Below are 21,604 nucleotides of genomic sequence, written 5' to 3'. Positions count from 1 at the left end.
ATTTCTTCAACGCTATGGGATTTTTGTTTACAATTTGATATGCATAAAACATGACATTAGTATAAAAAATATCGAGTTTTGATAAATTTATGGTGTGCTAAAATTTGCATTGTATTATATAATTATGTTGGTATTTGTACCCTTCGTCTTGAAACAAGAATATTACTTTGCATGTTTACTCACAATTTTTGTGTTTAAATCTCAATAATAATGAAATTCCTTTGTTTCGTACTCATTTTTCGTATTTTGCTCAATTTATTTGTAAATGGTTTGTAGAATAGTTTTGCCTGTGATTTGATTGTCCTGCAACTGCATTCAATGTTTCAGTACTGTTTGGAATTGTTAGAACATTGAAAAGTATTTGCAAAAAATGCTTTTGAATGACTATGATACTGTTATAAATCTTTTTTTATTGCTTGTTAAGAACGCCATGTTAAAACTTATTTTACCACGTAGCCGGATAGTCAGTCCTTGCTATGGGGGACGGTACGGATGGGATTTGAAACTCGGTCCTCCCGTGTGGATCGACGCCGTTTATCACGTATAAGCCTGGTTAGGTTTAATCAAAAGGTCTCATAGATAGTTCACTTACCAATTAATTGACGCTTTTTAAATTTTTGCCACGATTTTCACTATCTTAATTTTCGTAACCGATGCGTTGACCTAAAGTTCTTTGGGGATTAAGCTTAATGTGTTGGTTCTACAATGCTTTTGCTTTATACTTATTGCTAGCTATGGTTACAGATTTGCATTGTTCAGTTAATAAGTTTTACCCGTTTTAACATGAAATTACGAAGCAGTGCCCCGTAATCCAGATGCACTTTCTTAACAGTTTACTGTCACACTGTCAAAACCCTTATAACGAGTACTCCCTTTCAGAAGTTTTTCGTAAAACGAGCAAATCTAAATGCTACGAAAATACCTCTTTCGTGTAACGTAACGTGTAAAATTTCTCATAACGTGCATTTGGGTTTCTTTAAAATATTGTTTTCTGTGGTTTGATATGAAATGTTCAGACAATGCTAAGATCAATTATATCAGAAAACAACCCGTTAATGAGTTTGAGAGGATGGCCTATAGTTAAGAATTAAGAATTCATATAACAGCTTCAAACGGTGCAGATAAAAGTTCCTAGGTAAAAGATAACTAGGTTAATAAACAAATTATATACACTTTGTATGAGCATTATTTCAATGTGAGGCGGATTTTTTTACGTTTTATATGAACCGTATAAAGCACTACTCACATAACGAGTTCTTCAGGTAACGACTAAAGCACTGGAACAGATTAAACTCGTTTGAGAATTCGAGGTTTGAGGACAGTAATTGTTATCAATCCATTTTTGTAATTACGCCAATTTGTATGAAATTCAAATTATAGTTTATAGCCAGATTACAACATGACACAACAAACAGGGGGTTACAATATACAATACAATACAATACAATACAATAATACAACAAATCGATTAAAATTAAAATTAAAATTAAAGAATAATTGAAGCAAGAATAGATGCTTGATAAAGCTTCGTTTTATTCAAATTATAAAAAAACTACAAAGTTTACAAAGTTATAGAAATATTATTTTTTCATAAAACCAGCAATCTTCTAATTCAGTGGTGCATTCATTCTATCGCATTTAAATGTAGGATGTTCGGATGTGTGAAATATAGCTACTTAATACATAATCAGAATAAAACGATGTTTGTGGTCATATTTGATTATATTTATACACTTTCTCTTCGTTTATTCAATATTGGTCCATCGAATCAAAACGAAGGTAGGCTGCATTGAGATTGCGCAAAAATTGCGTAAGTGAAGCAATATTTATTTTGTATAATTGTAATATTTATACAGACTTTTATTAGTTGACACACTTTCGTCTATACGAATGGCAGTTTGATGAGCAACAATCTTCATGTCGATTGCACTGTAACAATATAAAAGTGTTTTTACTTTTGTTCACCTTGACATTTCGTGTCATGTCGTCACGAGTAAATTACTTACCATATCACCAACAATTTTACAACGCCTTTCTTGACGGTTAAGATTTTGTTCGGTTGTCGAAACTTGTCCCCCAAACCGAGAAATGAGATCATCCAAATTATTTACTGGAATGTAGGGTCCATTAGCAACTGATGGGCGGGTTAGTTCTGATTCCGGTACACCAAGTCGGATTTCTGTAGAACATATGGATTTGTAACAGGCTCCTGAACAACATTCTGTATTGTGGAAGCACTGTATGTAAGAAACATGGTAAACAATTAGCAAAACTGTAAGATTGATTTGAAAAATATTTTGTATGTAAATGCTACACTTACATATAATCCATTAGATATGCATTTACGTGTTCCTGTGTTTGTATCCACCGATGAATCCCCAAATCGATTAGCGGTAGAAATTGGCGTCGTAGATGGATTTGGATCAGCGCCAGCATAAAGGTCATACCTGTTGACGCATTTATATGCGAAGCTTAAACAACTTTTAGAGCAGCATTCCGAGGACGTTAGGCACTATAACAGAAATTAAATTGTAAGCTTGTGAGTACTTATTTGAACTTTACAGGTTATATTTTAAACCTTTCACGGCATTAGAGTTATATAGACCAGTTTCGTAATGGCCAACATAACACAAGACTGTTTAATATTTTTATATTATTGTATATGTAGCTTTGTAGCAGTTCTACAGTAAAAAGTGAAACTTTTCCTTTTTGAGCACATACTACACTAGCACAAGATTCATTGCTAAGTTTCATAGTTACAATTTATCAACTTACATATTCACCAATCCCAGCACATTTTTTTGGAGTAGAAGCCGAATTTGTGGTAGGATTTGTTGAATCTTCACCAATACGATTCGTGAAACTAACGGTTGGTTTCTGTGGCGTCGAATCCTTTAATACGGCCACTGTCGTGCCAGGTGGATTCAAGGGCACACATTTATAGGAGAAAGTCAAACAGTTGCCCGAACAGCATTCTGCATGCGTGAGACACTTTTGGAATAATGATAAGAATAAATTTATAAAATATAGTAGAGGTGAAACAAAAAAAAGTTACAGAAACATCGAATGAACACAACAGGCATGATGAAGAAAGATTCTGTACTCACATATTCTCCATTAAGTGCACAGGTTTTTTGGGTCAAACTAGCACCACCGTCATCACCTCCAAAACGATTTTCAGTATCTATTGGGGTTGGTTTGACCGGTACTAATACAGTACTCACTGAAGCACCTCCTGGCACTGGTACGCATTTATACGAGAAGCTTAAGCAACTTCCCGAACAGCAATCTCGGTGCGTTAGACACTATTACACGAATAAAACGGATATTCGAATTAAACAAATTAAACGAAACGAAAATTAAACACATTTGAGATTAATGTCTCATGATAACCACATTTTGCAATTAAAATGTATATACTTACATATTCATTATTCTGAGCACATTGTTTATTTGTATTTTGTGCTTCATAGCCGTTTAAACAAAACAGTATCACAAAAATAAGCAATAAAATATGTTTACACATGTTGTTGAATTATGCTGATTGAAAAAAAAATCCTTTCACTGAAATTTTTATTTAATTTACAATCCACTAAAAAAACAATCACCACTGCAAATTATGTATTGATGTCGAAAGCAACTATTCACAAAAAATTAAGCGATCTTGCTATTTCAACGTACAATCATACACTGGCTATGATCTTTGGTAGAAGACGCAGGTATAATCTCGAGAAATTCGATTGTACGCACGAATTACCACCGGTTATGGTAGTAGTGTGGGTATGCGAATATGCGGGTATTTGTTTCATTGTTTATTGTTTACAGGTTAACAGGCTATGAACTTAACTGCACTTATCTCTATGTTAACGGCGAAAATGTGAAAACGTTACTGACGTATCAACTGGTTCCATGATGATAATTCACAAGCGAACTGTTGTTTATTCGTAACAATAATGAAGCAATCTCAATCAATCGTTTACACTCATATAGTAATGGGTTTTTTTGATCGTGTAAAAGCACCAACATAAACTAAGTGATAGTTTTCTAATGTGGTTTACGTTACGAGTTCAGTTTATTATTCATATGTTTTGCTTTGCTATTCACCGTTACATCTGGAATTTCTGGTTAGTCATCAGTACGGATGATACACACACATATGCACCAAAGCTAGGTTGTACGATCGTCTGAGATCGTATACATGCGCATGCCTTGACCGCTATCAAGGTGAACAACTTTAAAAAATACATCTCCGACTGTGCGTCAGTTAACAGTTGGTTGGGATTCAGTTTTGAACGTAAGCTTTACAGGCAGGTTGTAAATCATAAGTAACAAAAGTGGTGTTGTTCCATTCTTATTTATGAAGGTCTGACTAAACAATGCAAAGCATGCGAATCAAATTCTTCAAATTGATTTTGTAGAATTTGCTTACTGTTGTGGCCTACAGAATCTATCAACTACCTGTTATTGTGAAATGCATGCAGGAGTATGGCCTTTACGAGTATGATTTGTACGGTGATCGTTGAAAGATCGATTAAACTTTTCCGTGTTTTGGTCGATCGAGCTAATTTGTTTCACTCTAAAGATTCTCATCATGTATAATATAAGTGATTGATATATGTTAAATTGATTACAAATTTCACAATTACATTTATTGATGTTATTGTATTGTATGTTTTTCATGAGGGTGGGTGTATGGGGTAACGGTTCGGTTATGGAAGAGTATGAAATCCCATCCCGAACGAAAACCTGTACACAAACTGGCTATCCTGCTACAGGCTAAAAAAGTGAAGGAAAAATAAAAGAAACCCCGGTAGTGCAAATTCGCCACTGCTAAACTGTTTTTTGATATTCTTGTAGGTGATTGCACTTTTTAATTGTAGGTATTTGCACTGCACAAAGACAGTCATGCCAAACATACGGCTAGGTCTTCCAATCCGGCCAATCGAATCCACCATGAGATAGGTATAATCAGGCTCTGAAAAGCGCAAGCAAAAAGTTCAAATTAAAATTAATTTTGAACGTTGCTGTTGTATTCCTCTCTCGCGTTGAGTTGGAAATAGATGCACATGTAGTTTTTAATGCCTCCATTCTACTCGGTCATTTTAAAGCTGTCATCGAACCCCTCCCCGCACAGTACAGTAACTCGGCCCACAAGAAGGATTCTACATGCAATCCGGCCCGCGAACCCGAAATGAGTTTGACATCACTGCTCTAAGGCAAACAAATAATTATGTATATGATGAAAATAAATCCCAGGATCATTACGCTAACAATGTAATTCCAAAATGTTGTGTCAATTATGTAAAAATGACATGCCTAACGGATTTAATAGTGGATTTACTAAAAGATTTTAGGACTAAATAGTCATAAGAAAACTGAGCCATTTGCTCGAACTGAGATCGAACCAAGTCACTTAGTGATAATCGCGTCAGATTTTCATATATAAGAACTAATGCTTATATGCTTCTTGGAGTGTTACATCTGTAGCAAGGACTGATTATCAAGATAAATGGTAAAAATAAGTTAAAGAAACCAGAAATATGTCTGCCACTTGATGCCATAAACTAATAACGTGTAACTTTTGGCTTTGAAAAAAATGAGTTACAAAATTGTATTTGGGTTATATGATATTGCTATTATAATTTTAAGATTATGGCATTTGCCGTATTGCTGCCTCGGTACGTATTTGTATGATACTTGGCGCGCTTTATGATAAAGACACTATCGTATCGATATGAAAAAATTCAAAAGCAATTGATTGTAAAACAATTCTTCAAAAATATCAAAGATGGACCATTGAATGCTTGTATTATATTTACAATTTCTATTTCTTATATAATTGTAATTTTTTCTATACTTCGGAACGTAAAGCGGTTATTGATATTATTTGCAACGGCGAGGCAACGGGAAGAAGGAAGAAGAAACGATCAGATAAGTTTTCATACTGGTATTCGTTTAAGGAAAGGTATAACAGGTTTAAAGGTGCGCGCAGTGTAAAAACAATTCGAAAATCCAGTGTTTGACAATAAACTGTTTGTAATAATATATCTATTTTTTAGTTATTTATACTTAATATATGTACTTGTTAAATTTAAAATATTACATTTATATATTGTTGTCTGTTATTCGAAACTACTTAACAAACTTTTCATCCTCCTTTAACGTACATCCCAAAATATTGTAAATCTTTTTTTAATAAGTATCACGATTATTTTATTTTTCCGATTAACTATCCGAGGTTCCTACATAACACCGGCAAACCAGTTAAAGCAGCCGCGAAATGCTAGTAAACGCTTAGGGCTATAAACTGTAAGCACCGAGAAATTGAAATTTAACGTTGTTATCCTTCTGGTAGCAAAATATTTTTCATCACCTGTGTGTGATTGATTGCGGAAATTTAACTAACGCAATTACCGCCCAAGCTTCAAAATCACATAAACTCAAGGGAGAATATATTTGCCAGCAGCAAGGAATGAAATATCTATAAACTAGTCTATCTCGATGTTAACTTTAAAAATTGTTTTCATAGGTTTGATTTAGTTAACATGAACATTGAATTGATTGATTGGTAACATTGAACAACCTTCTGTTATGTGTTGTAGATATATACATATCCAAACTGTTTATGTTTATTTGTTTGGTTTTTGAATTTTACTTCTGAATATCAACATGTAATCAAAAACATAATCAAGAGTGTATTGTAGGTTTATGTTTTTTAACATCGATTTTTTAAATATCTCTATTTTGTCTTAACCAATGTGAGCATTTACCATAACTATGTAGATACGATATAATATCCTTAACAGCGATAATTCAATTATTTTTACCTAAAACATAAAACTATTACAATGAAATGGGGTACAACTGAAGGTATAATTCATACTTCAAGAATTTCAAGTTCTCTGTAATAAACACTACAATTTTGTACGACCATTCAAATCTACTAACTATGTCGAATCTTTTTTTTATTTTCTTTTTTTAATTCTTGTTCCTTATTTATTATTCGTTCTTTCCAGTGTGACGATAAGTGGATCTTTAAAGGGTAGACGATGCTAGCACGCGATAAATCACGCTTGCCCTTCTATGAAATAGTATGAAAAGAATTCTATGAATATTATAGTAGTTATTAGTTTACCTTCTTCACAAGTTTCGAGAGAGGTTCATGACTTGAGTTTTAATGGTTGGTTGGGATGATGCACAATGAAAGAATGTTTTTTAAAGCTATACACAATATGGAAACATAAAACCGTTCAAAATTGTACCATTTTTGAAAGTAGATAGTGCATAACGAGTTGGTTTGAGCATAAATATAGCATTCCAATGTGCGCTAAACGTAAAATGAATTAAAGTTGAATATTTTCAATCAATTTACTGTGCTTCGACTAGTTGAGCAAGTTTGGTGGATTGGTTTTTGCTGTTTTTTGTTTTTGTTTTATTAATAATTATCTATCTACTCATGTTAAAAACAACGTTTAAAGAAAATATGGCTTTATTTACCTCTTGTTATGCTCATTGTTAAGTTTGTGCGTAATTATCAATCGTATATAAGGGAAGCATAGTTCAGTTGTGTTTGGACCCAGGGATTAATCGAGTGAAATATCGAATATACCAAATTAGCAACAACACACTTGAAAACATAACATTTTAACACATCGTATATAAGTTAAAAATGATTTTAGGTCATTAGGCTTTTGTTAGCTATAACGTTTGATCTATGTCACATGTGATATGATAATGTGTGTATTCTCTAACATCACTATCTCTTAATTGATTTCAAAACCGTTGTTTTACTGCTATTTTCCAGTGGTTTGCATGTTAGCCCATTGGCAAAATTATAGATGTGCACATGGCGGATTACAATATAGATTTATTGCTAGGTCGCATATTATTATCGTAAACATCATCATCGTTGGTTTGCTCACATTTGAGCACGATACTGATTTTTTTTCAGATTTTCAAGACGTTGTACCTTTCTTAAAAAGCATTGAATTATGACAGTTCTTTATAAGAATTATACAGTTTTCGAAGTTGTAACAGTATTATGTTTGTATTAATTTATTTCAGATTTCCAAAATGCCACGGTGGAACGACTGCTGAAGATGACTGAACAAATGATGAAGATAAAATGTTCAACTAATCAATGTATTTCAAACGAAAAATCAATTGAAACAAGAATACATAGCGGCATCACAAACAAACGAAAAACTGTTTGTTAATAACGTTTTGATTCATTTGCCAAGTGGAGCTGAATGTTTTTACAAGCTCGTTCAAATCAGTTGAACATTTATCAATAAAATCATCGGAAGCATCTTGCTATGGATGCTTACAACTTTGTATCATCAACAGGCGAATACAACGGGTCCGATGTTAATAATCGAACGTCCACAATATTTGCAATCAATCCTGATTTTATCGCGCAATGGTACGTAATATGATATTTATATTTAATCATTTCAATTCAATTCATTTCATTCTTACCATAAATATTTCCAAGCTGGGTTTTCATGTAGTGCATAATACCATTTATTCATTTTAGACAAGATGTAATATTTTACATATACGATGTTGCAACATATACGATATTGAAGTGACCATAAACCAATGTACGTCGAACTAAATTATCTGAAGTCTGCAGCTACTGTAATACATAATCGTGTAATTTGTGTAAAATCAACAAACTGTGTCCTGACTGGCTGTATTCACAGTATGGGCTTTCATTCATGTTTTGGCCCTTACGATACGGTAAAACAGGTGAAACGGTTCAGGATATAATGTGACAACACGCTGCAAAATATATTAGCGACGAATTACATCGCTTTTTGTTGTCCCAGCGCATATTTGTACGGTACAGAATAACATGATAAAGGCTGTTTCATTGATTTTGAAGTGGTTGCTCTTGCCACTGTGAAGTTTTTTTTCAGATAGAACAGCCTGGTCGTATTGATTGGCCGTATTGGTCACTGGGAAGTTTGTAAACAGACTTTTAAATTATATGGAAGTGTTTTGTTAAGAGGTACAGTACTTACAACTATCACCATACTTAAATGATTGGTGGATGCAAGATATATATTATACTCATCATTGATTTATTTTGTTCACTGCACCTTTTACTATGTGTGGTATACATTTCGATTCACGGAGTCATGTGATGATACTGTAGATAATTAAGGTACGTTTATTTTAATTAGGAAAATTGTACAAGTGTAAAATGCTCATTTAACGTTTATGGAACTGTACCGGAAAATGTATTGATAAACCATTTGGAAGCTGTTTTTCTTCTTAGGAGACCAAGTGTCATACTAATTGTCTCATACTATGCTAATTGGACCAGTAGAGTATAATCAGTAACTAACATCCAACAGGTCGCAAATCACTCAATACCTCTAATACTTTTTTTTAAATATAAGCAACAACTACGCTCATCCTCTATAAGCTCTATAAAACCTTGGATGCTACAGTATATCACTATCACATCACTGTATATCATTATCACTGGTTTTACTACATATAGACTACAGTATAATACTACTACAGTAAGTACTACAGTACCTTGAGAGACGAGTTCAACTCATTTACTAATATTGGATGTTAGATGTATAACATATCTAATCATCTCTTGTTTACATGTTACACTCATATCGGAAAACAATTTTTCTCAAATTCCCGAAATTCCAGCTCCCATAACTTATATAACGTCGTGTGGAGCGATGTAGTGTGATATTACTCGTATCTCAAATGTTGCACGTATCGTACAGCAACAAATTCCAAATCTCTAATTTCGTTCACTTGGCGGCTCGTATCTCAAAACACTCGTATGTCAAGGTCTTGAGGTACTACTGTATCTGGTAAAGACCCAGTCATGTGAAGTTCGGCTCTTCTGCTACTATACAAGCGTACAGTATAATGTGATAATGTGAAATGATTATCAAACTTTATTTGATATGCCATTAATTTTTCACAAACAAATTTGAAGTTTATTTGTATATGAAATTTAAACATTATCCCGTTCTCTATATTAACTAAAAGTAAGATCCTCAATGTTTTTCCATAAAAAAAACAGCAATTCACATTACAAGCAAAATCTAGGACTATGTACATAAATGCTTCACCAGGCAGAACCAATTACATTATTAAAAGCACAGGTATCCGGTCTTATTGAAAACAGTTTATGAGTTCTGCATAGAAATTTAGCTTGGACATAAATTTCATATGAATTAGTGATCATCTATTCACTTAAGAAACAATTAAGAAACAATTTTTCCAGGGACGAAGGTATTTACTTCCTTCATTGTAATTGTGTTAAGAGTTTACTCCAGATTATAACGTCGTAAAATATACTTTGGTTGTCTTTGTACGACTAAGAGTAAAAATTAATTTATTGAAAAGTTAAAACAATTGGCAAGTTCCGTAGCTGCATTAAACCAACTTGGTTCATGAGAATCTTCAAATAATTTCTAAATATTTTTTAATTTATTTTATCTTTCAAAATTCATTGCGCTCGGCTTGCTCGGTTACCTTAAACTTCTACCATACTATAAATTTGTCCGGATGGGATTCTAACTCGATCCTGTCGTGTGGAACTGGTTCCTTTTATCACATACACCACCGGATCACCTAAGATTATTAGTAGGTTCTAAGGTGTAATACTCTAAGATTATTAGTAGGTACTCTACAACATGCTATAAATATTAAGCCAATAGGGAAGTTTAAAGCTGTTTGCACATCATTATTGTTAAGAAGTATTTATAAAGTATCTCGCGATTTTTGAAGGTTTCCCAGAGTTTTTTTAATTCGTTCCATAGTTTATTGACAGCCTCCCACAATGTATGAATTCGTCCCATACCTGGTAGCAGTGTGACCAGATTGTTTTCCTCGTTATCGGTAGGAAAGCAAAAAAATTATCGGTAGTTGTCGGTATGATCCTAATTCTGTTCAGCTCATGTTCTCTTCAGCTAGTACGTGTGACCGGGGGGCCGGGGGAGGTTTGTTCGCAGGGAAAATGGAAATGTTGAATTGTTGTGAATTTTGTCGTTTTCAGCGGCACAAAAAGAGCCAAAACTCGGTCTTTTTAAAAATATGCAGTTTTTGATTGTCTGTAGACAATTCATTTTTGCCATTTATGACTTCTTCAGTAATATTAAGAAAATTCTGTGATTTTCGGTAGGACTCATGAAAAATCGGTAGTTTCAGGGTGCTCGTCTGTGAATCGGTAGGCTTATCAAAAATCGGTAGGAATACAGATAAATCGGTAGTTCTGGTCACATTGCCTGGTAGAATAATGGCTTTCCAGATGTTTTTGAGTTCATAATGAGGTTTGCTATTTTTGTATTTCTCTAGATGATTTTTGCCGGTTTTCCTTTGATTTTTAAAAGTGTTCCGGTTTTCGATTCTTAGAATTATTGTTGACGAGGCCAATAATTCGCACGACTTGTTTTGCTCCTTTCTAAATGATGTCATTTTGCACATCATAGTAATGTTCAATCAACTAGTAGGTTCAACGATGTTATAGTATTTTGTCCGCTCCGTTTTAACTTTCCACCGAACACTATCATAATGTGTTGGTTCGAATCTCACGTCAGAATGTAAACTACCACATTAAAGCTTTTATAGAACCAGTTATTGTTTAGATCCAGTTTAGGTTTTAGGGTACTTACCCTGGGTTGTGGTTGGAAGAGCTAATGGTATGGTTAATGCGGATAACTGCAAAACCCTTACATTTTACTGAATTACGTCAATTACTAACGCTAATGCTAGATATTTATTAAACATTTTCATGAAAAAAGTATGTCTTCAAGTTTTGACTATAGTGTTCACTAATGAACTACTCAAATTAGTAACCATACTAATGATGTATTAAAGTTAAACTAAACTGTAAATATTTTACTCACAATCATTAAGAACTCTACAACTCTTGAAAGGCGTCAAAGTTTTTGAGTTTAAACAATTATACCCAAGTTGGTGCATGACTTTTACATATCTATTCTTTAATATGAAAATACTTTTACATTTTGTGTGAAAGGGCAATAGCGGAGCCGCAATAATAACGACCTGTATGAGTTGTAGGATGAACTCGCTATCGTTCAGCGAATTAGACTCGCAGGGGCTGGTGAGCTGGTCATATCATTCGAATGGAAAAACATGTAGGTGTTAAGAAACAAGAGGATAAGGCAGAACAAACTGAACTAAGCAGACATTAGTTTTTGCGAAAAATCTTTTTTTTTGTGTTTGTGCATTACACGCGATACTTCTTCTTCTTGGCTTAACTACCTTACAGGTCATGTCGGCCATTTCTTACTTACTAGACTTATTTTTACCACATACCCGGACAGTCAGTACTTGCTACGGGGGGACGCTCTGGATGGGATTTGAACCCGGTCCTGCCGTGTGGACCGGCGCCGTTTATCACATGCACCACCCGATAAAATAATATTTGATTCAAATTACAGACACTTAAGACACCTTTTGCTTATAATATTGTATAAAGTATATTAAATACCTTGAATTGGTCTCACCTCTACATATCACGAATCAAAGGAGCAAAACTTTTTATTTGGAAAAACGCATGTGAACTTCCAGCAACATCACTCAAACCTTATTATAAAATAGTGAATTTGCAACGATTTCCGAACGTTTTCGATGTCATGTTTCATTTCATTTGATTGATTCACACTTTGATTGATATTCCGGGCAGCATATTGTTCACAACTCGAATACTTTGCATGATAAAGATAAAACTATATACTTTTTAACTTATCTTTTAAGCTTCGTTTTATAAAACCGTCCTGGATCGTTAGAAAGACAGGCTTACCGATAGATAGCCCGGTACTCTTTATTTCCTCTTTTCATTTATTGTAGTTTTTTAAGAACATTTAACCGAGTTGCTCCTGCGCGAATCTACGATCCTTTCGGCATGGCCATCAAGTCACATGAATATTCGTCACGTCCTCCTTTAAATATTGTTATTTTCCAGTCATCTTTACTATGATGCGTTCCGGTGGTGTATTTGATGAACGGCGCCGTCTCATCCCAAAATCCCGACCGGACCGTCTCCCTGTAGCAAGGACTGACTATCCGGCTACATAGTAAAAATAGATCTAGTAAGCCAGAAATGGCCGGAATGACCTTAGAGGTCGTTAAGCCAAGAGGAGAGAGTACGATAAGTTTTTCATTGTTTCACGTTGATAGTTACGTCAACAATAGATTTCGATATACTCCTTTCCACCAAGCCCAGATTACAGGAATCAAAAATTAAATTACACTGGAGTTGGTTTAAAATAAAACTGCTAAAAATGCCACTGGTAATAAAATAACTGACAAGCTGGAAAGATTTATTTATCATGAAATTAGGGCTTTCCAGATGGCCATCACTTATTAACATTATTATAATATATCATATAAAAAGTCTAGTCTGTCTAAGAACAAATTTAGTTAAATTAAGAAGAATATACTGAATTCGAAGCTGTTGGCAATTTGAATCAGAACGGTAAACAAAAACGAAATATTGTGGCAAATTTCTCAAAGAAGTTGTGTTTTGGGAACTATTCTGCTCGAACCAATGAGTAGTTTTTTTATATTTAATAAGCAAATGTGATTTTTTTACAAACTGAAATATAGGATATTAATACTTTACTAATGGCCGCAAACCATTCAGAAGATGAGTTTTAGTGTTAAAGATCTAATAGAATTTATTACTGGTTGTTAAAGGTAATTCATCGATAGTGTATGATCGTCGGTCCTTTGCATATTCATGGACAATTTTAGTAGTAAACAAATCTCCTCTTAATCTGTGATTTATTGATAATGGTGTCGATTTTTTCTCTAAAATTCCAGTACTGAATTCCTTTAGCATCGTTCGTTCGTACACAATTATGTCTATTCAGTTACGGATAATAAAGTCATGATCGCTGGTTAACCTGGCTGAAAACTGCAATACAAAAAAAATGGGAATTCAAGGTCGCTGCGTGATACATGGAAAGTAGTGCTAGTAGTAGCATTGCTTTTTTCATGAGTTTAGGAATTTTAGTAAAACTGGTCAACACTGCTTCATTTTTCTTTCTTTCTTTTAATTACTTTAATCTCGAGGATAGGTCCAAGTGATTGATATTGGTGTATGCTGTGATAAGAGTTATAACTCAAAAAATAAGCAAATTTTAAATCACAAACTTCTTGTAAAATCTGTTTTTCGCCTTTAAAGATATCAAATATCATTCCATTTGTACCTTAAACTCCTATTTTACTAGCACTAGCAAGTGAGTTCGTTTGACTGATGAATATGAAGTTTATAAATAGTCACAATATGTACATGCGGTCACCGTGAGTAACCTATCAAAAAGACTTTAGACAGATAATTAACTGAACAGTGTGTTGATTCGACACACACGAATTGTCCCATATCACAACGAGCGTTTATCATGGTCTAGCTTATTTTAGCATTGATTGCAGTGAAAGGATTTTCAAGCTCCCGTTCCTATGAGTTATAGGTTGAAATTCACTTAACAATTTAAATTGTTCCTGTCAATACCGGATAAATAGAATAAGCTAGGATTGATTTTTCGATTTGTTGTTAATTATTCATCCGAACACGGTAACCGAATCACAGCTAGCACGCATAGTCTTCTCGCCGTAGATATACATAATTAGAATTAAAGGCGAACATGTATGGATCCCGATGGAGGATGAAGGAAAACAGATATAGCGCGAGTAATATCGATCCTGATAACCGTGCGCCTGAAGCGAATTTTCGTTTTGTATTCGATTTGGGGATGATTTTAAAATTGGAATCTTTAACAATTGGAACTCATGTAAGGATAAATGTATTGAAATGTTGACTTCAATTTTATAGTAACGGCATATACAACTTTATCTTTTGCAAAGATTTATTCACGCATTAACTAAACTGAACATTGCATATATAAAAAGCTTAGTATACACAGAAATATTGTGCGAACCTAGTATGATTTGGTGATAGAGAATTTAAACATTTGCACACATTTCAAAATAAACTGTCTGCACAATGTATTTAACACATTTCTATGTGGATGAGTTATTTGTATACTTCGCGCCAGCCATGCTTTGCATCGACCGCTATGCAACTAGTGCCATAGACTGATTTCAAACTCAGTGGTTTGAAAGCAAGGTTTATGAATGAATCTTGTTTTTATTCTGTGCCGCTCTGTTCGAGTAAGGGTTTCCATCATTTTCTTTTGGTAGGTCATTGCACGGTAAATATGACTATCGTGGATATGTACAGCCTCGTATATACTTATTTCGATCCTTCTCTTTTACACAAACACACATTTCTCCCAGATTGTCCTGGTATGTTTCCCTCCCATACAAACCTTCTTTTTCCATACAGTACACATAACACTGATTTGAATAGTTTTATGCTTTTCTGATGTAACGATTTCGCCTTCAGCGTTTTCCATTACTCTTGCTTGTTTCGTATTTTTTTTTGCTTTATGCAGCATTATTCTGCTTATGAAAGCATTAAGGAGAGAAATACTGTCTAGTAACTTACTTCATCCTGGTGGCTTTCAACGATTATTTGAAGTGAAGTGTTGATACTATATTCCTAGCGTATAATATATCATACAAACTATGGAGTATAGAAAGGTATTGATTTTACGTCTCGTACACGTTCAAGTGTATAAATGTTAATTAGTTCACCACCGTTATTTTCTATTCTATATGTACCTAATATTATTCATAGTGTGGGGAGTTTTGAAATGATACATTGTCTCATCCAACAATGTCATGAAAAACTACACAAAAATAAAAGAAATGTTATGTTGATTAAATATATTTGTATTAGATAGTTACCAGTTCTACCACGCACGGATAATAACTTCAGTCATCTACAATGTAAAGATTCATTCAGATCTATTTGCAAATGGTATGGTGTTTGTTGTTTTCCTATTAAACATAAAAACAAAATGTACTCAAGTAAGAAGAAGTGTATTATTGTATCGAAACATCTTGAAATTAGGTTGAAGTTATAATATTCAAATTACATTTTTTTTACCGTTTGGTTTATTGGTTCTTTTCAGTTATATGAATTACACACATAAACAACATTATATAACGTTTAGATATTGGTTATTTGTGATCAAAATAGGTTGAAATTCGATTAACTAAGCCTTAAATCATCGTTTCCGTACTTTAGACTACATACTGTCCTCGCTCAGCTCATAAAGATATACATAATGATAACGCTGATGGTGATGTAACGATGATGCTCTTGATGACTATAATGAAGGCTGGTGGTTTTATAGAAGTTTGTCCAATCGAAACACCTTACTCTGTTTCCATGTACTCTTGTTAAACATCCCCGCTTCTTTGAATCCTTAAGAGTATGATTACACTTTATCAAGGGTTCTTACCCTCTCTGCAATATTAAATGTGGTACGAATAGAAGCAGTGCTGATGTTTAAAGGCAACATAAATGGGGATATTTTTATAGTTCACAAGCTGTATTAAACCAACGATGAAACAGTTTAAGGTTGTTCTGCGTTACGCAAGACCAAGCATGATAGCATTAGCAGTCAATCATCTCCTTTTGAGATTTTGATGGATTACTACAGTTTTTTTTGTTGAGGCGGGAGGCTTGAATAAAAGAATAAATGGTGGTTTTTTTTCAGTTACTACTTTGTTCATACATAGAAAAGAGCAATTGATTATTATTGATTTTGAAGATATTTCAAATGAATGTCAATTCATACGTAAATAAAATTGAAAGACGATGTCTACAGATAAGTTAATGAATTAATTAATAATATGAATTATTAAATAACATTTAGATCCACTTCAAATAATCTTATTAACACAAGTTACATTGATACACCTATTAACACGTGTAACATGTGTTGTTTAATGCATATGTATTGTTATGTATATTTTTAAGGTTTGTTTGTATGGTTTAATTGTTTGGTTTTTTCTTAACATTAGGAACTGGCCATTCCATCATAAAAATACCTATTTTCAGCAATAACTGTTAGATGGATGAGTATGTACGGATAGATTGTGTATTATATCCAAGTATTCTAGTAAGTAAGTCCAAGAAAAAGCCAAGGTTCTTCTTGACTTAGCGACCTCTAAAGTTATGCCGGCCATTTCTAGCTTAGTAGATTTATTTTTACCACATAAAAATTGAATGAGATTTGAAACCCGGTCCTGTCGTATAGAACCGACACCGTTTATCACATAAACCACCGGACCGCCCCTCCTTAAGTTTATGAAATGTTAATAATTACTAAAGATATGTTTTATGTTTAACATGAAACAGATACACCATTGCACGTGATTGTGTTAGGTATTTCATACTGTCAACAGTAGTTTGTCGAATAATTATCGAATCGTCAGATTAATAACCTAATAATTAAAAAAAGTCGCTAGAGGCTCCAGGAAATAAACTGTTTGAGTCCAGGAGATGACTTCACGAGGAGATGAATACCGGAGATGACGGTTAGGTTGAATCGTTTCGCATTTATGATGATCATTACCGTTTGAATGTTTTTAACAAAATTTAAACAAACAAATTTTAACAATGCAGGGAAGCGGTTGTAGCGCCTGATAAGTAAGTAATGATAGAAAAATACAACCATTTATCGATTTTCTTCTGCTTCGCTTTACATACGTGTATGTACATATGTGCATATTTCTGTATTTGTGTATCTCTGTCTGACTTAGCTACATCAAATGTCAGTCAAGCCATTTCTGGCTTCTTCTTCTTCTTCTTGGCTTTAAAGCTGGCCATTTCTGGCTTATAAGACTTATTTTACCACGTAGCCGGATAGTCAGTCTTTACTACCGGGGGACGATCCGGATGGGATTTGAACCCGGTCTTGCCGTGTGGACACATCACATGCAGCACCGGGCCGCCCCGGGCCTCCATTTCTGGCATACATCACTCATTTTTACGAGGTAGTTGGATAGTCAATCGACGTACATAATTACACATGAACCTTTGCAAATTTTACCGTTTGTATAAACACTCTATTTATCGAACTTTCGGGGTTATAAATAGATGCACAATGAAAGTTTTTTTTAAAAGATTTTATGTTTCTTCTTCTTTTTTTTCTTTTGAGGCAACACAACTTCAAGAAGTCTTGGCCTGTCCTTTATTTGCCCGTAATAGGATAGTAATTACTGTTATGTTATTTATTATAAATTCATTGTAATCACTATTAGTAAACATGTACTATTAGTAACTTGTAGTAAACGGATAGACGATCTGACCATGTCTTCTCGACGTGCTCGACCATTAGCAGGCCAGAAACGATGATGATGATGTGATTAGTCACTATGAACTTTGTCTGTTGAAGCAAAGTAGCCATTTATCGATGTCCCTGTGTTTCTGGAACTTCTGGTCACTCAGAGCATGTGCCATCGATCCAAGAGCATTATTTCTGATAGTTTAATAACTATAAAGCATATCTGGTAGGGTAGAATACTCCATCTTCTTCTTCTTGGATAATAATGGAGTGTGGAAAACTTCCTGGAGGATCCCTATTTACAAAAAGCGTTGTAAATCTGAAGCAGTTAACTATCGCGGCATCACGTCACTTTGTGCTTGCGCTAGAGTGTTTGAGTTATAGGTTTATGAGCCGCTTCTAGCCTCCTCTGGTAACTACATCAGTGCGACCCAGCACGGCTTCATGCCCAAACGATCCACAACAAGTAATTTAATAGAATTAGTGAATTATTGCCACAGCTTAATTGATGATCCTGCTCAAGTCGATACCGGATATCAAAGCGTCGATAACGTATCACATCCCAACCTGCTGGTTCAGCTGAACGTACGGGGTTTTCCTACATTGCTAACGGAATGGTTAAGGTCGAATCTTTCCGATCGTTGCTACTCGGTGCGGATAGGCAAATTTTTGTCTAGGTCTACATCGGCGTCTTCCGAAGTGCCGCAAGGCAGCAATCTAGGTCCATTGCTGTTTTTCATCTTCATCAATGATGTTGCAGCGATTCTACCAGCTAATAACCATTTAATGTATGTTGGCGATGCGAAACTGCTTCGTGTGGTTCGCTGTTCTGATTAAGCTTCAGAATTTACTCAAGCTTTAATATCTTGGTGTACATGAAATGCTTTGGTAGTCTGTCCCGCGAAGTCCTGCGTGATAACGTTCAGCCGGTTAAACGCTTACGAAATCGATGGCCTCACACTCGAACGAGCGCATTGCATCAAGGATCTTGACTACAGACTATCCTTCAAGGATCAGCTCGAACACGCTGTCGCTAGGGGAAATCGTTTCGTCGGTCTGGTTGTGAACCTAAACCGGTAGTTCCGTGACCCTGTTTTTGCTAGAACCCTGTATTGTTCGCTCGTCCGATCGGGCAGTAGTGATGGGTTCTCGGAATCGCACCCACGGCTCCGAACCGCTTCCGAGCATAGCAACTCCGGTTCCGATTCCGGCTAGGTTAAAACCACGATTCCGCCCGGAGCCGTCCGGAGCCGTCCGGAACCGTCCGGAGCCGCCTAGTCGGCAGCCGTCGGAATCGTCGGAATCGTCGGAGCCGTCCGGAACCGTCCGGAACCGTCCGGAGCCGCCTAGTCGGCAGCCGGAGCCGTCGGAATCGTCGGAGCCGTCCGGAATCGTCCGGAGCCGTCCGGAACCGTCCGGAGCCGTCCGGAACCGTCCGGAGCCGTCCGGAGCCGCTAGTTATTGCTAGCGCTTTTTTAAATTTTTTTAAATAAAGATTGCTTTATTTTTTTTATTTTTATCTATATATATAAAATTCTCGTGTCGCGGTGTTAGTGTGCAAACTCCTCTTAAACGGCTGAACCGATTTGTATGAAATTTTCGCTGAACGTTCGTTAGGTATGAGAATAGGTTTAGCGCTATAGTTCGTTTCGCTAGGTGGCCTCTGGCCAATATTATGAGTTCTTTTCGGGTTTTCCTACGGGAGTTATCAAGTAGGCATAGCCACTTTTCCAACACGAATAATGTTGAACACTACTGAGACAAAAATGTTAACAAATGAATCAAGCAAAGTAGGTACACCTGACGATTTTGTTAAAGCGTAAATTGAGTGATAAATAATTAAAAAGCAAGTGTGTGAATAATTAAAAAATGCTATTTAGTGATTTGCGGCTCGGTGGTACATGTGGAATCGACGCCTTAGACGGAAGCACCTGGTATTAAATCTCAATCCGCAAGGAAAGCCAGAAATGCCTCCTGAAGTAGCAGAAAAGAAGAAGAATAGTCACAAAAAAGAAGAAAAATTGATTTGATTGCGAATATGATTTGGATTAGGAATGGCAATAATTTAAGAATTTTCAATTAATCAACGATATTCTCTAATCGCACACCAATATCACAAGAATGAAGGTTGAACACTTAAAATGTTTGCTTTAATTACAAAACGCATGTTTAAAGGCAAAGCTAGGTTTGCCGGGTAAGCTAGTCAGATTATATAAAATTTGCTGATAGTGCAATAATCTAGGTTATATCAGCGGCTCCGACGGCTCCGGACGGCTCCGACGATTCCGACGATTCCGGACGACTCCGACGATTCCGACGGCTCCGGGCTGTTCCGGACGGTTCCGAATTTGGAGTACTGCACCTACCTTCCGGAGCCGCTTCCAAAATGTATGGAGTCATTCGGAAGCGATTCCGTTTTTTTGTCGGATTTACCCATCACTAAATCGCACATAAGATTGCTACAAGTCAAATGCAGAAGAAATATGCGTACGTAACATTTGTAATAGTTGCACCGAATGCCTGTAAGTAGTGTGGTGATTCCGCAAAAAAAAATCCTCGAATACTGAATTGTCTGTCTGACTGATTGTATGTACTGTATATTGATTTTCGGTATCTCAAATGTGTCTCAAATTATAGAAATTAATTGCAACATGATCTATTTGCTATGTTTGTTACTTTTTTTTACCTTCAAAATCATTTGGAAAATCGGTATCCATCACCTGTGTTAAAATCCCCTTTTACTTTACCTGTGCAATAACTCGTTGATTTACAAACATTTGTAATTATTTCTTTACAGGAAACTAAAGCGCAGGCAGGAAAAAAAGTGTGGAGAGCTCTATTCACAACTGGATCTGTTAAATTATCCAGAATGTTTAAATTTGTTAGGCCATTATCTTGACGTAAAAGGAAAAAACGTTCCCGTTTTTACATCTGAATTTTTAAAATCCCTCGGAACAAATAGCAAATTAATGGGTAATGGTTTCAAATCTCCATCTGACGTTTCGCGTGATGATGTGAGCCCAGTCATCGGTAGCTTTAGAGACATTGCAAACTGGATTTCTTACGGTAACTTCAGCCTATTGGAGTGGTTCAACGGATCCGCCAGTTCTATAAGCAACGAAAGCTCCAATTTTCTTCCGAATGCAATTAACTTTACAACTATTCCTTACGGGATAGACATCATTGACGAAAGTCCGTCACAGGTGCTACCACCGTTTGAACTTTGGCAAACTGTGCTTATTGCTATTTGCTTAGCCATTTGCATCATTCTTACTATAGGTGGCAATATACTAGTACTTTTGGCATTCATTGTAGATCGAAGCATTAGACAACCGAGCAATTACTTTATTGCTTCCCTAGCAGCAACGGATATGTTAATCGGTGAGTTTTACATG

At 35.2% G+C, this 21,604-nt stretch overlaps 2 protein-coding genes across 8 annotated transcripts in view; one reads left to right on the top strand and one right to left on the bottom strand.

The window, feature by feature from the left end:
• LOC125767756 (uncharacterized) overlaps positions 1-21,604 on the top strand; it is a 38,642-nt gene that overhangs the window by 10,107 nt on the left and 6,931 nt on the right. For 2 of the 7 annotated variants that reach the window (XM_049434637.1, XM_049434635.1), the window contains exons 2-3: positions 8,065-8,422; positions 21,007-21,590. In XM_049434637.1, the coding sequence (XP_049290594.1) occupies positions 8,316-8,422; positions 21,007-21,590 (691 nt within the window). In that variant the 5' untranslated portion in view covers positions 8,065-8,315. Of the gene's footprint in view, positions 1-4,008; positions 8,423-21,006; positions 21,591-21,604 lie in introns of those variants that run through there. The other 5 variants (XM_049434636.1, XM_049434634.1, XM_049434631.1 and 2 more) reach the window with 5 other exon arrangements.
• LOC125767773 (low-density lipoprotein receptor-related protein 2) lies at positions 1,704-3,993 on the bottom strand. The gene is made up of 6 exons (XM_049434663.1): positions 3,425-3,993; positions 3,108-3,305; positions 2,776-2,991; positions 2,321-2,512; positions 2,007-2,237; positions 1,704-1,929 (listed from the first exon to the last, which is right to left on the bottom strand). Exons 1-6 carry the CDS (start codon positions 3,524-3,526, stop codon positions 1,864-1,866), a joined length of 1,005 nt encoding a protein of 334 aa, XP_049290620.1. The 5' UTR covers positions 3,527-3,993; the 3' UTR covers positions 1,704-1,863.

Source organism: Anopheles funestus, chromosome 3RL (assembly GCF_943734845.2).
Source record: "Anopheles funestus chromosome 3RL, idAnoFuneDA-416_04, whole genome shotgun sequence".
In the NCBI taxonomy this organism is placed as follows: Eukaryota; Metazoa; Arthropoda; class Insecta; order Diptera; family Culicidae; genus Anopheles; species Anopheles funestus.
Note: the sequence above shows the minus strand (reverse complement) of the source record. Positions and strands in the feature narration are given on the sequence as shown.